This window comes from Ochotona curzoniae, unplaced genomic scaffold (assembly GCF_017591425.1).
Source record: "Ochotona curzoniae isolate NIBS_2020 unplaced genomic scaffold, NIBS_Ocur_1.0 contig_3622, whole genome shotgun sequence".
Taxonomy (NCBI): Eukaryota; Metazoa; Chordata; class Mammalia; order Lagomorpha; family Ochotonidae; genus Ochotona; species Ochotona curzoniae.
This window is the reverse complement of record NW_024465926.1, coordinates 864004-880108: the sequence shown is the minus strand read 5'-3', so window position 1 is coordinate 880108 and position 16105 is coordinate 864004. Positions and strand designations below refer to the sequence as shown.

Sequence of the window (16105 nt, the reverse complement as noted above, 5' to 3'; positions counted from 1 at the left end):
GGCAAAGACTGCCTGAGGGACTCCAGCAATGACACGAGGCCACATGCACGTGTGGCACTGGCCGCCAGTGCAAGCGCGGGGCCCGGACAGAGGTGTCTGAGCCTCAGTAGCTTCCTTGGCCACAGGGACGGGGCGTGTAGGGAACGCTGTGCCACCCCCTGCCCAACTGCCTTGAGATAACCATGGTGGTGAAGGCCCGAAACTTAAGTTAAAAAAAAAAGATATAAAAAGGTGAGAAGGGCCCAGCACTGCTGTCCAATGCAGGGTGGGTGCCAGGGTTGCCCCGAGCACACCACGGGCCTCCCTGGGAAGCAGCCCAGAGCCACCTTCTGGGACTCAGGACCCAAATCCGTACCAGTCTCACAGTGGCTGGGCTGCACGGCCTGTGGAGGGAGCCAGGGGGCTGGGGCGGCCGTGGGGACGTGTCGACAGGGGGCGTGGGTCGGAGTGTCCCGTGTCTTCTCCAGACTACGTCTCCTGGGGGACCACTTGCATCAGCTTCTGGCACAGGGCCGTGGCGGAGACTGTGAAACAAGGACGGCAGCTTAGTGTGGAGCAGTGGGCGTGCCCAGACCTGCAGGGAGCGACCTGCCTCGGCGTGAGGACCCCACACCCAGAACCTTCCTCAGGGGTTGTTACATTCAGACAATGCAGCCTGGGTGAGCGGGACCCCCAGGGCCCTGGGTCTTCCGCAGGCGCATTCTGGGAGGGCTGGGGGAGGGTCCTGCAGTGCAGGGGAGAGGCTGCTGTGCTGCTCTGTCTCATAGAAGCCCCTGTTCTGAGCCAAAGAGCTGAACCCTGCAATCCTGCTGCCCGCTGGTGGACGGGCCATGGGGCAGGGCCTGCTGCCCACTGGTGGACAGGCCACGGGCAAGGGGTTGGCCCGGCAGCTGAGTCACTCACAGATGCCCTGGAGGAGCCACTTGGGCTTGTCCTTCCACCAGACCCCGAAGAAGTAGACAGGCAGCCCGCTGAGGATGATGGTGAAGCCGATGCCACACTCCACCGGCGTCTTCCAGAAAGACACAGCGATGAGGAAGAGGCAGGCCAGGATGAAGAACACAGGCAGGGCGAGGTTCACCTGAGCACAGAGAGGACGGGGTCGGCCCGGGCACAGCGGGGAGGGCAGGGGTCAGCCAGCGCTCAGGCACCACAGGGAGGGCAGGGGTCTAGGTCAGGGTCGGCCAGGGCACCATGGGGAGGCCGGGGGTCGGCCGGGGATCATGAGGGAGGCCAGCTGCCTGTCCCTATGAGCTCTGGCCACAGTTCCACTGCAGTCACTGGCAGGGGACCAAGTGCCCAGCACTCCTGCAAAAATTGTGGCTAGTGCTGACAAGGGAGGAGTGGTCTTTGGGAGACCCTTAGCCACTGGGTGGGCTTGAGCAAGCCGGCCTGCAGCCCCACCTGGCGTGGCAGTGTCCCAGACCACAGACAGGCAGGGTGCCCGGGACACAGGGCCAGACCAGGCCACGCAAGCCACATGGCTGTGCTGCCTGCGGTGTTCTGTGGTCCCACGACCCAGCCCCACACACGGCTGACCCTGACGTCCACACTAACGCTGCTCCCTCCTCCTGCAGGACCGAGCTCTGGTGGAGCTTCCTGACAGCAGCACTCGAGGGGCTGCGGGGTGTCCCTGAGTCCGTGAACCATCCAGTCCGTTCGGAGGGTATGTGCCAGCTCCGGGGCCCTAAGGGGGCCGTGTGGGCCTGCGTCTGCCGAGACCCGCACCTTGATGGGCCGCTCCAGCTCCGGCTTTTTGTAGCGGAGCCAGATCATGCCGATGATGGCCAGGGCCACGCACAGCCAGTTGAAGAAGCTGAAGAAGTTGATGACCGAGAAGATGTCTTTGGAGAAGGCATACAGCAGGGTCATGAGACACTGGAAGAGAGGGCGGGCTGTGGTGAGCGGCCGGGCGAGAGGCGAGGTCAAGGTTGTGGCAAGCCTCACCTGGGACCTTGGTGGGGGCTGACCCAGCCCTCCTTGCCGTCTCCCCTCTCCCTGGCTCTGGGAGGTAGCCAAGCCCATTTTCTGGAGACACAGAACCCCAATTCCTGACCCACGGGAAGGGAGATAGCACTGAGTCCTGGGAGAGCTCAGGGGCTAGGCACAGGGTGCGGCTGGCTGCAGAGGCCTGGGGGGCAGCTCACAATGGCAGACGCGTGGACCCACGTGAGCCACACCCACACACATCACCCTGGAGATTGGAAACAGGAAAGACCTCAGCTGCCCTGAAACACGGGCACCCATGTGCAGCCGTCCCTGGGAGCTGCCAGCCTGCCCAGGCTTACCGTGAACACGAGTGATGGCACAGGGGTCAGGAGGTGTGGGTGGATCATGGACAGGATCGAAGGCAGGTGGCCCTCCCGGGACCCCACGAAGAACAGCCTGTGGACAGAGGTGCCAAGCTCAGCCCAGGCCTGGGAGGATGCGGCAGACCAGTCGCCTCAGGCAGAGGCCCAAGCCGGGCTCCTGGCTCCTGGTTGGCCATGAATGGAGGTAACAACTGTCCTTGTGTGTCGCTTGGCAACAAAGCCCAGGCTTGGGCGGCTAGTGGCCGGGGCTCGGCAGCGCCTTGGGGGTCCACAGCCCACACCAGCAACTCTTAGATCCAGTGCTGGTGTCTGCTCCATGCTCCCAGCCCAGCTGCCCGCCACCCTTGGGGGAGACGCCACGCGTCCCTGGGCCAGGCCTGGCTGTGACAGGCACTTGGGCTGTGAGCCAGTGCACGGAAGCTCTCTCTGCCCCCTGACAGTCTGCCCTTCAAGTGCACGGGGGAATGTTAAGCAGCAGCGGCTGCTGGCACTCACCTGGAGGACGTGAAGAGGGACCCATTGACTGAGCCGAAGCAGGACAAACCCACGAAGACGGGGATGACCCAGGACATGACTCCCAGGTGGTAGTTCCCGAAGTCCTAGGTAGACGGGGAGCTGAGCCCTCTTCTAGCCCGACCCCTCTGGAGGTTTTCTCAGGAGGGCGGCGCCAGCCTGGCCTGCTGCCTTGACCCAACCCCACGTGGACGGCCCCGGGCCCCGCTGCCCTCACCGGCATGCTCACGTCGGGGCAGCAGGCGCCTCCCAACACTCGTGTGTCAGACCCTCCCCACCCACGACCCCCAGGAGGGCAGGCAAGGCCCTCCCCCCACCGCGGTAGCCCAGCAGACTCCACCCCAGCTGTGACAGCCCTGAGCCTAAACTCTCTGGGTGGTTGGGCCTGCCCAGGCACCTGCTGGGAGGCTGGAGGGCAGACTGTCTTACCACGGCCACGGCCTCTGATGTCAACATCTGCTCAGTGGACAGCGTGGTGAAGTAGGCCAAGTTTGTGAGCACGTACACCAGCGTGACGATGGGCAGGGAGATAATGATGGCCAGGGGCAGGTTTCTGGACGGGACACGCGGGACACGGTCACAGCACAGCCCGGGATGAGGGGACAGACCTGAGGGCCGGGCCCCACACCACCGGGCTCCTCTGGGTCTGGGGCGGCCAATGGCTCTTCCTGCAACGGGGCAGACACTGCACCGCGGGCCTTGACGACCCATCTGAGAAGGGACTCCTGAGGAGACTATGAGGGTTCCGGAGGGCGCAGCAGGTAGCCCAGTGTGATGGCCCACAGCCCTCCCTGCCAGCCCAGGTGGCCCGTGTGCACACATGCGTACACACGTACACACTCTGGCGTCAGCTCACAGTCACGTGTGATGGCACTTCTCTGGGGTATCCAGTGCCAACTCGCACAGTTCCATGCAACGACTGAGGGCCCGTGACCCCTGTGCCGGCGCCAGGCCCTCCCCACTGAGGCTGGGACCCCTCTCCCACCATGACGCAGGGATGGCCCCACGGGCCTGACACCTACCTGTAAGGGTTGATCATCTCTTCTGTGACGAAATTCAAGTAATTCCTAGGAGCAGAGAGCACAGCTGAAGGCTCGGTGCCCACCCCGTTACGCAGGTGGTAGGACCCAGAACCTAGGGCAGATGGCGGGGGCGGCCAGCAGCGGGGGCGGCCAGCAGCGGGGCGCTCGGCCTTCCTCAGCCTCCCTGTCCCGGCCCCCCACACCCTGGGCCCCCTCAGGGTGCCCAGCCTGGGTCACCCACCATCCTCCGTAGGCAAAGAGGCCGCTGTACAAAGCCAGCACGATGTTCCCCACATCCCAGTTGGTGCCTTCAAAGGAGGACTTGGGGTTGAGGTTGGACACGTCGCCTGCGGGAGACAGGGTACACAGAGGTCAGAGCAAGAACAACTCGGGGACGGGACCCAACTCGACTGCAAGTCCACGGCCTGGACTCCGATCACGGCTTCACACGCGTGTCCCCTGTTCATCCGGAGGCTCCTGGCCCTCTCAGCCCAGCGACATGGGCAGCAGGGGGGCTGTGCCCAGGGTGACCACCTCTCGGCAGGATGGGGTCGGCAGGAAGTGGCCGGAGTGGCACGTGATCTTCCTTCAGAGGCTGTGTCCTCGAGGGAGGCCCTCTCCCAGGCCTGGCGGTCACACGGTGGTCAGCGGCCTGGCTGGGAGCAGCTCGGGACAGGGCTTCTTTCAGCAGGGCCGCCCACAGCACCTCTGTCTGGCTCCCTCCTGTCTGCCTTCCACAGAATGTTCTGGAATGCGCCACTCCTCTGAGTCAAAGCCCGGCTGTGTCCCCAGGGCCCACACGCCCATGGAGGGGGGGACATCTGTCCTACATGTGGGGAACTGAGGTACATACAGGCCTTCCGCTCTGTGAGGATCCAGGCCTCAGCTCCCTACCGTTCCCTGGGGCCCTGGGGACGCGGCCGGTGCAGACCCCAGGGCCCTGCCGCCTCAGACAGACAGGCCTCGGCTGGCCCATGGCTCACAGATTCAGTGGGCTGTAGCGACAGAATGGCCACACGAGGACAGCATCCGCCCAGGATAGGTGAGGCCTTCCTGAGGGGGCACGCACAGACTTCCATCAGCACATCCAGGCACCCCGACCACACCACCTCCAGCAGCCGACAGGTGGGAGGGGCAGGACCGTGCCTGCCACACATTCGGCTGTTCAGGAGCCACCTCAAGTCCCTCCAGGCTGTACCCGGCCCTGGGGGCACAGGATGTGGGGGAGAGCTCCAATTCAGACTCCGCAGCACACACAGTACTGTGTGGGCAGGGACCGACCTGGGCTGTGCTGGATGTCCGCCCAGAGCACGAGGCCTTAGCCTCCCTGGGCGCCTGACCAAATACATACAGGCTGCCCGGTCCCCACGGACACAAAAGAGCAGGTGCCAGGGCTGCGGGCCCAGGGCACTGACTGGGCCGGACGCCCCGAGCCATCATGGAGCTGGCACACTCCGCTAAGGCCCAGGGTACCCACGCTGGGGGACGGGACTCTGCCTGCCCACCCCTGGCCCTGTTCTGACCACAGCTCGGCTCCAGGCTGGCTTAGAGGACTGAGGGAGGGAACGGCCGTCTGGGCCTGGTGCCCAGCCAGAGGGGACCCGGCCTGGGGGATGGTAGCTCGGGATATGCCACCTGCAAGTGGGTCATTTGGCAATGGCTGTGGACAAGGGGAGCCACCAGGCATTGTCAAGCCCAGACCCCCACCCCTACCTCAGGCATGGGCTGTGGCAGCGGTGGCAGCCAAGGCCTCCCCAGCAGCCTACTGCCAGGGCCCTTGGCTCCCCCTGGCCTGCAGCACAGGCCAGCTCTGTCCACCCTGTCCAGCGAGGCTGGGAGAAGCACCTCAGGATGGGCGAACAGAGCGGGACTGCCCCAGCAGCCCTGACCCCGCTTCATTTCCAGTCCCTCCCTCAGAGGCCGGAGGGGACGGCTGCAAGACTGAGGCCACAGCAACCTGGAGACTGTAGGACAGCCCCTGCTGGCCAGGGTCCCCTGAAGGGGTCCACCACACACAGCGCCCGAGGGGACAGGAAGGCCACCAGCAGCAGGACCACAGCCGCCCTGCCTGGCCCCATGTGCACAGAGGGCAAGACCCAGCCCGAGGTGGGCACAGGCCTCACCCAGGCCCAGAGCTGGTGGTCAGCTTTGAGCCTGAGAACACCCCAGGACCCGGGGCTGGCAGGCTGCACCTCAGTCCACGTCCCATCTGTCCCGGTATGACCCCCATGAGGGCAACAGGACCGGGCTCCCCGTGGACTGTTCGAGAAGCTCCCACCATTCAGGCCCTGTCTGGGCTGACTCCCAGGGGACTTCAGCAGACTTGGAAGGGCGGGCAGGCCAGGGCCAGTGAGGAGGCTCCTGGGCGACCGGGCCGGTGGCCACAGACCAGGGTGGACGCAGCCAGACCCCCACCCTCATGTCACAGCCATTCCCACTCGGCTGCACCCTCACGCACTGGCATGGAAAGAGTCCTCATGGTCAGACCCCCTGAAGACAGGCGTCTCTCCAAGGCTGTGTCCCTGGGCTCCAGGCATCCAGAACAGCTGAGCGCACTGGCCCTCGTGCCACGGCCCCAGCAGCCCTGAGGGCGGAGGTTCCCCTACAGTCCTGCTCAGGGCCGAAGGCAGGCACCCCACTTTCTGGACAAACCCAAGAACTGTGCAAGCTCCAAGTGACCAGCCCGTGGTCAGGATGCGGGGAGCTGACCAGTATGTGATCATGGAGGGTACTGGTTAGAACATACATGGTATCTCAGGACCAGTGCCACGCCCCACCCTACCATCCCACCCGACGCTGCCTGCCCGTCCCAACCCATGTTGCCCTGGCCTGCCCCATGCTGCCTGCCCATCCCATGCCATGCTGCCCCTGGGCCACGTGCCTGCCTCACGCTCCCGCCAGTCCCGTCCCGCCCCTCGGGGACAGATCCCCCACGGGCACCAGCAGCACTCACCCTTGCCAATCTGGACGAACCCCAGCAGGATGATGAGCGCCAGGGCCAGGAGCTTGGCGGCGGCGAAGGCGTCCTGGACACGCGTGGCGGCCCTCACGCTGTAGCAGTTCACGGCTGTGAGCAGCACTGTGAGGACAGAGGGCAGTGTGAGGCCCGGCAGGCAGGTGCCACGGCCAGCTGCAGCAGAGTGCTCCCACCTCTCAGTTAAGGATGAAAGCATGAAGCTTTTGCAACACCACGACCAAAAGAATCTCCTTTTAAACAGACATGGATTTTTATTTATGCGACAGGCAGAGCCCCCCGGCTGCAGCGTGGCTGGCAGGGCCCTTCTCCAGGGGGAGCGTCCCTGGTGACGGGGCTGGCAGTGAGGGCAGCATCCCTGTGGACGGCCACGAGGAGTGGGCATGCAGGTTGGAAGCGTTATGGTGCACCCCGAAGGGCTGTCTGGCAGCTCCTGGGAAGAATCCCAGACACCCCATGTAAGGGTGGGTGGGCAGGTGGGCTGCTAGCCATCACTGAGCTGAAATCTAGCTTCTAGGACTCCTTGCTGCTGTACGGCCTGGGGCTCCAGGGACAGCAGCACCTGGAGCAGGGCCATGTCCACCCCAGCCGGGACACTCCTTGGGGTCTAAGCAGGGCATCCCCTCCAAGGGAGCCTTAGGGCCACCTTTGTGGCCACAGCTCGCCTGCCAAGCCCTGACCTCAGGCCCCAGCACCACAGGCCAACCAGCAGACGAGAGCTGCTGGCTCAGAAGACAGAAAACCTGGGAGCTGCCTGGCGGGCAGGACTGGTGCCCAGGCCCTTCTCCAGGGCACACACAGGCACCGGGGCCAGCTTGCCAGGGCGTGAAACCTGGAGAAGCTCAGCGTGGAGGGCACCCACAGGATGGGACGGGGGTCACCTGCAGCCCTGACCAGTCCCAGCCGGCTCCCTGGGAGGCAGCAGGGCAGCGTGGTCCACGTGCCTGGGCTGGTGCTCCAGCCTGGCTCAGGCGCCTGGGAGGTGATCTCACGGGAGCAGGATTTCTGTGTCTCTGATACTTGTTTTTTAAATGTTCTGTTTCCCCAAGTCTCAGAGGACTCATCCAGGAGCCAGCTCTGCCGACGCCACCCCGCTCCTGGGGCCAGACGCAGCACCCCGCCTCCCCAGCTGGGCCCGCCCCTACGCTTGCAAGCGGCTGGAGGATTGCATCACTCAACGATCGCATTCAGCCTGCGGCTGGCAGCTGGCAGCCCAGACACTTCCACAAGCCTTTTTTCCCCACCACAATGGGCGGGCTGTGGGAGCCAGAGGAGCATGGCATGGCAGCTGGCACCTTGCCCAGGTACCCCCTTTCCGGAGTCTCCCTGCACCCCACGGACAAGACCCCAAGCCTCTCAGAATCCACTTGCCCTCACTCTGGGATGCCACCCGTGGTCTGGTGCCACCACACTGGCCACCACCTCATGCAGGTGCCCTGAGAAAGTCCCCAGGGCGGGGGTGGATGGGGGGCAGGCTGCCCGGATAGGGACAAAAGCAGGTGTCCCTACACACAGCCAGGGACGTGCGAGTCAGGGGGCATGGCTGCCTTGACAGAACAAGGGTCTTTCCCGTGTTTTCCTTCTATAAATAAATAAAAAAACAAACAAGAAGTTTCAAAGCTCAGTGACTTTGAAGAGCATGTGAACAAAGTCTTGGTCCCAGGGCTCTTTGTCTTGACATTTCAAAGTAAATGTAAATAAACAAATCAGTACACCTGGGCCCTGTACCCCTTCATCACTCCCCAAGACTGGGGGGACTCGGCCACCGCCCCGGACGTGGGGGCTGGGAGGTAGCAGCTGTGCCCCCAGCAGAGCAGGGCGTAGCTCTGCCCCTGCCCCGGGCAGCCCCAGATAAGCACAGCTGCCTGGCCCACAGGCACAGCAGGACCAGCAGATAAGGGCTGACTGAGCCGTCTCTCTTCTTCCTGGCTGGTAGGGTGACAGGAGCTGAGCTCTGATCTGTGCCTTCTGCCACTCCCTCGGGCCCACCGAGGGCTGCCCCGTGGAAGGAAACCCCAGCTGACCCAGCTGTGCAGCCCAGCAGGACGGGACCTCTTCTGGGAGACTACCCGTCACACCTCCAACTTGGGCTCTGCCTGGTGAGCGGGGCTGGCCAAAGCCCAGGAAGGGACAGTGACCCAGGACCCAAGCGTGGAGCCCCACGCAGCCCCCACAGCCCTGCCCATCGAGAGGGTGGCCGTGTAAGCGGTGGCCCCAGCAGGGCCTGGGTCTTACCAGCAGCACCAGGTATCAGGTACCTGAGCAAGGTCAGAGGTCACACCCAGAGGGTGCCCAGTGTCCACTCGGAGCATGGCACCAGTACAGGCAAGCAGCCTCCGCCCACTTCAGCAGGTGTGCTGCTGGCATCACTGGCAGACTCAGTGAAAAGGGGCAAAGCTGCCAGGCAGGTGAGGACCACACGGTCCCTGAGAGGGACCACCAGCAGTGGCACCACACGACCTGGTCAGGACAGGGGAAGTGGCCAGCCTGGACACCCAGGCATGCCAAGTACAGCAGCTGACTGGGGGACTGCTAGCTAGTGGCCTGCCCCGGGCACTCTGGGCCTTGCCCAGCATACACAGTAGGCACCAAAGCACATGTGGCAGAGGTGGCTGCCTGGCCTTTCCAGGCCCAGGGTTCCTCTGGGCAGGGGTGCCATCCGCCTCCCCCTCAGACGCACTGTCGGATTCCCCCAGAATAACAGATGCCTCGGAGACAAGTGAATCCCTGGTCCCCACCTAGGCGGACACCCCAATCTCGGGGAGGGGTGGCAGCTTTCCCAGGCCTGACCTGGCCTCCAGAAGGAAGGCTGAGCCGCCAGCCATGGCCACGGAGATGGGCGCCTCCAGCCAAGGGGACGCCCCTCCCATCCAACATGGTCAACAGAGACCCCCAGCTTGGGCCGCAAGCATCACATTCGGGAGCCGAGGTATACGTGCCACACGGCCAAAAGGTCGAGGGACAGAGGAGCTGGCGGCTGACCAGCCGACTGCACAGCTCCACACGCTGTGGCTGTCACAGCCCGGGGTGGCAAGGCAGGCCTGTGAGTGGCAGGCTCCCATGGGGGAAAGGGCTGGGGCTCTGACAGGCAGGGTGGCTTCAGTCCGCTCCCTCTGGCAAACGGCCCGCAGACATGCATCGGGCGCCCGGTCTAAGGCCCCGAGGACACTTGGCGTGCCTGCTTGGGCCTGAACGCTCCGTCCCTCCAACAGCAAGACCAGTTGAGAAGAACCCACTAGACTTGGGACAAGGACTCGGCGGCATCCCCGTGACAGCGGGGTCAGCGTGCTGTGCAGCCCAGGGAGTGGAGGACCCCCCCAGGTCTCCTGAGCCCCTTCCTCCACCCTGGTCCTCTGAGGGCAGCACAGGATGGCGGGATGACCGCACAGCTCCCCCAGGACCAATTCACGGCCCGGCACCAGCAACATCTGTGAAACAGTCAGGAGCTTGGCTCAATGTGAGAGCGGCCAGGATTACATGGCACACAGCTTCTGCACCCCTGGGGTTCCCGAATCAGCAACATAGGCCTGGGGGAGGGGTGCCGGCAAGCACGCTTCCAGGACCCACTGGGGCTTCCCGCAGCAGCTCCACAGGCCGCACCGGGGCCCCACGCAGAAGGGCCAGGCGGGCCACAGGCAGGGCCTCCTGCTCGCCAGTCTGCTGTGCGCACGCACAGGGGCTCAGTGCTGGGCGAGCCGGGCTGCACTGCTGGCCTCGGCTCTGAATCAGCTGCACGCTGGGCAGCGCACACAGCTCCTGCCTGCCAGATTTCTGCCGACGGAAGGTCAGGCTGACCCGGGCAGGTCGGGTTGCTCGCACCGCGCTCCAGAACTCCTCTGGGGAATCGGTGCTAATTCCTCACACAGCCGGCAGATGCCAGTCCAGCGGGGCGGGCCAGGCCTGGCCACGCCTCTCTGACTCACAGGTGCCCCTTGCCAGTGTCCACCTCCTGAGCAGCTAGCTGAATGCAGGAAGGGGCTGCTGGACCCGAGTCCCCCTGGGGCAGCGGGGCACCAGGTGGAAGGGGACAGCACAGTGTGGGGCGGAGAGTCCAGGGCCTGGACATGGCGACAAGCACCGGCCCCGAACGGGCAGCCTGATGATGGGCAGTGGGCAGCGTGGGCGCCATTGTCCTGACACCTGCTCCCGCCTTGGTGTTCCCAGTCATAAGATGGAACAGCACCAACTGCAGACCGGCATGGAGAGCAAGGCATCCGAGCTCGCAGCCTAAGGGACACCGCTCCCAGAGCCTTTGCTCACCCTGGCCCGAGGAGCCCAGGCCAGCGGGGCAGGCGTCCGCAGCTCCTCTGGGGTTATCAAAGAGCCTGTGACCCGGGAAAGAAGGGTCTCCCGTGTGCCTGGGGATCACGCGCTTTGTGAAGCACCAGGCGGGCTGCTGCCCCAGATCCCGTGATTGGCGTGACCGGCTGAGGCGGGCCGGCAAAGGCGGGTCCCAGCACTAATTGCCCGGCTGCAGAGAAGCTCGGGCCTGTCTGGCGCCAGGGAACCACCCAGAGCCTCATCGAGGAGTGGGGGCTGCGGGGGAAGAGGGGCCCTCAACATGGAACGGGGACCGGAGGCCATAGGCCCCTCTCTGGCAGTGACCATGGCTGACCTTCTAATCAGCTGACCAGGGCTAATCCAGCAGTCACCTCGAGCCCTGAGCTCCCCGGGCGGGGCGCAGCAAAGGCACCTCTAGCTGGAGAAGGCGCAGGGCATGAGCCGGGGGCTCCCTGCCCCCTCCAGCACACCTCCTCCCTTTGGAAGAACCAGACAACTTGCAGGATTGCTGGACAGATGTGGGCAGCATGCGAGAGCCCTGGTGTCACGTGCCGCACAAGGGCCTGGAACTCTCGCCTCGGCCAGGCTGGCGAGCATGCTGCCATTCCACAGACAGGAGGCCGAGAAGGGTCCCGGCGGCTCTCAGGTCACAGGGCCCACGGGCTAAGGTGGCACGGGCAGGGCCCAGAGCTCTCTCTGTGAGACCGCCAGCACAGTGATCTACTTCTCAGAGACTCAGGGCCCCCTCGGGCCCTAGCTCTGTGCCTGGCCAGAGGCACCTGGGCAACAGAGCCAGGCCTCCACGTCCACCTGCCAGGGGGCGCGGCAGCCCCATCCCAGGGCCCAGAGTCAACTTCAGCTCCCCGAGCCAGTGAGCGTGTGACCCCTGACCACTGCCCATGTCACTCATAGCAGTTCCACGGCCCCCGAGGACAGCGCCCACCCAGGGCTGGACCAGCCTCTCGTTGGCCCAAGGCGTTTCAGTGAAGCCGCAGCCAGCACCCGCGAGCCGTGCCCCGTATCGCACGCCCTCCACCCCTCTCGAGGCAGCCTGCAACCCCCTGGAAGCCTCTCGCAAGGCCAGGTCAGCAGCGACCCCAGAGATGGCGTTGGCCAAACTGCCACCTGGAATGCCCCAGCACCACTCCCGACACCCCAAGGGGCGGTGGGTGATAGGTCAAGCGTGGGGACTCCCTCAACCATGAAGTAGACCCAGAAGAAGTTCTGGGCTCCCAGCTCGAGCCTGGCCGGCACTGGCGGAGGGAAGCTTTCAGGTGAGTGACCGTGGATCTCGGAAAGCGTCAAGACTAAAGGCAGAAGCGCTGGATGTTTCTGCCGCTCTCCACCGTCCACTGGTGCTCGGGCGGCTTGCGAGGCCGAACGCCGGGGCCTTCCCACAGCCCGTGACGCCTGCGGACCTCGCCCTGGCTCGGCACTGGCTGGGGGAACCATGACAGAGTCCCAGGGAACTCTGGACCCGGACCTGGCCCCCGGGGGCCCGGCGGCACCCCCAGGAAGGGCCACAGACCCGCATGTCCTGCACCAGAACAAGCCTCAAGGAAGAGAAGGTGGAGGACAAGTTGTCCCTGAGGCAACAAGAGCAAGAACACCCTGGGGAGAGGGGCAGGGAACGTTCCAGAAGGATACACTGTGGGCCGCATATCTGGAGGCGGGCTGACGGGGAGGCATGGGGCCTCATGGAGTCCTCACGCATTCAAAAGACAAAATGAGGAAAGTTCCACCCTTGGTCACTTCCGAGGCCTTTCCCACGCCTGCCCAGCACCCGCGCGCCCACAAGACTGGATGTGGAAGGCCGCCAAGCCAGCACTCACAGCCAGGCCAGCGCGCCATCCTGGGGCCTCCTCGCCCCCACAGTCCTGACCCGGCCCTCCCTCAGGGCAGGGTCTCACGCTCGCCCCAGGCCCTCCAGACCACCCAACAGCACCGCCAAGTTCCCCGGGGCCCAGTGGTCAGGCCAGCTGGCCTCGCTCAGTGCACAAGCCTCGGGCTGCCAAGGTTGGCCAGAGGGTGAGCCGAGAAACCGCCTCGGGCCAAAAAGCGGAGGGCACGGGTACACCGCTTGGGGCACAGGACCCCTTGTCTGGATGCCTGGCACAGGAGCCTGAATCAGTGGGGCTCCCTCCCCAGCTTCCCTCACAGTCTGCCCGCGCGCTGTGGCAAGGGCAGAAATGAATGCGTGTGTGTGCGTGTGTGTGTGTTTAATAACTGCGATTCCGCCTGAGCAGTCACTGAGTTCAGAGAACCCAGACAGGAAGTGCTCAGCCGCTCCACGTGGTGTGCGCTTGCAATCCGCACGGGCTATTGCTAGACAGGGCCAGGCGCGCCCACGTGCCGCGCAGAGCGCGCGCGGGGGCCGGGCCGGGGTCTCCCCCAGCCCAGCCGCGCCCCCCAGGGGCTGGCCCGGAATGAATGGAGAGCGGCGCGCGGCAGCTGGCGGGGCCCCAGGGGTGCGCGCCGAGGCGGGACCCGGGGACGCCACCGCCCCACCCCGGGGCCCCTACTCACGCACGCAGAGGCAGGCCACGAGCTTGGCGGCCTCCTCGGGCACGGGGCAGGTGGGAAAGACGGGCTTGAGCAGGTAGGTGGCGAAGACGAGCGCCACGATGTACTGCGACGAGGGCCGGATGATGAGCAGCTCGATCCAGAGCTTGAGGAAGGCGGGCAGCGAGCCGTAGACCTCGAGCATGTACGCGTAATCGCCGCCGGACTTGGTGATGGTGGTGCCCAGCTCGGCGTAGCACAGAGCGCCCACGATGGAGAAGACGCCGCACACGGCCCACACGACCAGCGACAGCCCCGGCGAGCCGGCCTCCTTGAGCACGCCGGTGGGCGTCACGAAGATGCCCGAGCCGATGATGGTGCCCACGATGATGGCCACGCCATTGAGCAGCGTGATGTTGCGCTGCAGGGCCACGCCCTCGCCCCCCTCGGCGGCCTCGCGCCCCGCCGCCCCCAGCATCTTCTCCCGCGCCTGCTGCTCCTCCTGCCTGGCCGGGGCCGCCGCCGCCGCCGCACGCCGCTTCGGGCCCGCGCCCGCCATGCCCGCCCGGCTGCCCAGCTGCCCGCGCGCCCTGCGTCAGCCAGCGCCCGCCCGCGCGCCGCCTTTTATGTCCTTGCGGCCGCCCAGGCCACGCCCCGCGCCCGCCGCCGCCGCCCGTTGGCCGGCGCGCCCGCCGAGGCCCCGCCCCGCCCGAGGCCCCGCCCCTGCCCCACAGCCGGGGGGCGCCGGGTCCGCGCTGGCCGAGGGCCAGGTGGCCGCGCAGTGGGCATGGGCTCGGGCTGCTGGAGGGAGATGCTGGAGGGCGGGGAGGCGCAGACGGGGATGCAGGGCCAGCCCCAGAGTGAGGGTGCTCAGGGGACCCTGCCCTCCTGCACCTCTGCTCCTGCGGCTGCAGCCCCAGGGCAGGTGGTGGGGCCAGCTGGAAGATCACTCACCAGCTGACTAGCTAACAGTGCCTTGGCAAGTGGAGGGCTAGGGGGGCGTTAAGGTGCCCTGTAGGACTGCTGGGGGGACCAGGGTCGAGCCAGGAAAATCTGCCCCTGCAGGGGGACCCAGCAGGTGCCACCCTGTGAGAGGCCAGCCGGGGGTGGCACTTGTTTGACCAGCAGTGGGCACAGCCCTGTCCTGGCCGGGCAGGCCTTTGAGTCACCGGTCCCCTCCCTAGTGGCTCCCACCCCAAGGCTGTCCCTCCCAGGGAGAGAACGCTTCCCAACGCTAGTGGGACATGTAGCCTGGAGACACTTTTTGGTGCAGATTTCCAAGTCTTCAAGGAGTTCCCAGAAGATACATATGAGGAATAAACTATGCAGGGACTTCTGATTTCAAAATAAACATTCTTTAATTCCACTTTTCCATAAGCTTTTTATAAACAGGATTATTGATGACAGAGAGGGAGGGATCTCCCACCCCTTGGTTCGGCCACAACGGCCAGGGCTGAGCTGGACCAAAGCCAGGAGGCAGGAATTTCACGTGGCGACAGAGACCATCGGCTATTGCTTCCAGATATTAACGAGTTGAACCTGAAGCAGAGCAGCCAGGGCTTGAACTGGCGCCCCTGTGGGATGCAGTATACCCAGAAGTGTCACAGTGTTGGCTCTGGAAAGCAGAACGAGAGAGATCTTCCATCCGCTGGTCCACTCCGCAGATGGCTGCTGGACCAGGAGCCAGGATCTCCAAGCTGGTCTCCCACGAGGGTGAGAGGGGCGAGCCTGGGGGCTGAAGTTACAGCAGCTGAGCCCCGGGCCCTGCCGGCTGCCAGGTGCCAGGCAGGGCCTGCCAGCTCCTGCTGGGGCCGAGAGCGCCCGAGGGGGAAGCGAGAGGTCACAGAGCCCCCCGTCCCAGCCCTTGTGAGCTGGGGACCCCGGAAGCAGCTCCCCCGCGGGGGTGGGGGTTAGGGGACAACAACCCGTGAGCATTTCCACGGTCCACCTGGCGCCTGAATCTGACTGCTGCTGGGACCCAGCACAGCTTGGAGACCAAACTCTCCACCCTGAGCAGAGGCCGCCCTCTGCTGGCTGGCTGCTTTCCTGCAGGCTGAATCTCACCTGTTCCCCACAGTCCCCAGGTCTGCCAAGGCTGTGTCCTGTGCCTCATGTCCGGTCCTCACAGGTCCTGCTTGTCCTCGTGAGCCCAGCCTGACAGCCCTCGGTCTCCTGCCACAGGGTGGAGCAGGCCGAGGGGGTGTTGGTTTTTAGGCACATGGCAGCCACGAGCACTTTCTCCTGAACCCAGAACTGCAGGGTGCTTGGTGGCCAAGTCCCGTCCACTGGCTCATCCAGGTGAAATCTCCTGGCTGCAAAGAGGGAGTGGTACCTCCCGGCAGGTGCGTATACACCTGTATCCTGGAGGGGCATCCCGCAGCAGCTTCGCAGGGACCTGGGCCGGGGGCTGTGGATCCTCCTGGACCAGCAGCACGCAGGAGCACAGACTCTGAGCATCTTGGCCAGGCTAGCTTCTGGGTGGTCAGTCTCACGATTTTGCC

General features: G+C 65.1%; 1 protein-coding gene across 2 annotated transcripts; it reads right to left on the bottom strand.

Annotated features, from left to right (window-relative positions):
* Positions 1 to 375: 375 nt before the first annotated feature.
* Positions 376 to 14222, bottom strand: SLC7A5 (solute carrier family 7 member 5). Of its 2 annotated transcripts, XM_040982256.1 has the most exons (11): positions 13629 to 14163; positions 6801 to 6926; positions 5971 to 5982; positions 4089 to 4194; positions 3848 to 3892; positions 3255 to 3378; positions 2808 to 2911; positions 2289 to 2385; positions 1729 to 1878; positions 904 to 1081; positions 376 to 524 (listed from the first exon to the last, which is right to left on the bottom strand). In XM_040982256.1, exons 1-11 carry the CDS (start codon positions 14161 to 14163, stop codon positions 469 to 471), a joined length of 1533 nt encoding a protein of 510 aa, XP_040838190.1. In that variant the 3' UTR covers positions 376 to 468. The 2 variants fall into 2 exon arrangements, with proteins under 2 accessions (XP_040838190.1, XP_040838189.1); XM_040982255.1 differs by lacking the exon at positions 5971 to 5982 and having other exon boundaries at positions 13629 to 14222.
* Between the last annotated feature and the right edge of the window lie 1883 nt (positions 14223 to 16105).

Bases quoted from the DNA above. Each gene is read 5' to 3' on its own strand.
- SLC7A5 (XM_040982256.1), bottom strand. From the start codon at position 14,163: ATGGCGGGCGCGGGCCCGAAGCGGCGTGCGGCGGCGGCGGCGGCCCCG. The intron at 1,082-1,728 runs GTGCGGGTCTCG...CTCTGTGCTCAG, and splicing joins AGCTGGAGCGGCCCATCAAG to GTGAACCTCGCCCTGCCTGT. The intron at 525-903 runs GTGAGTGACTCA...CTTGTTTCACAG, and splicing joins GTGGCTCCTCCAGGGCATCT to TCTCCGCCACGGCCCTGTGC.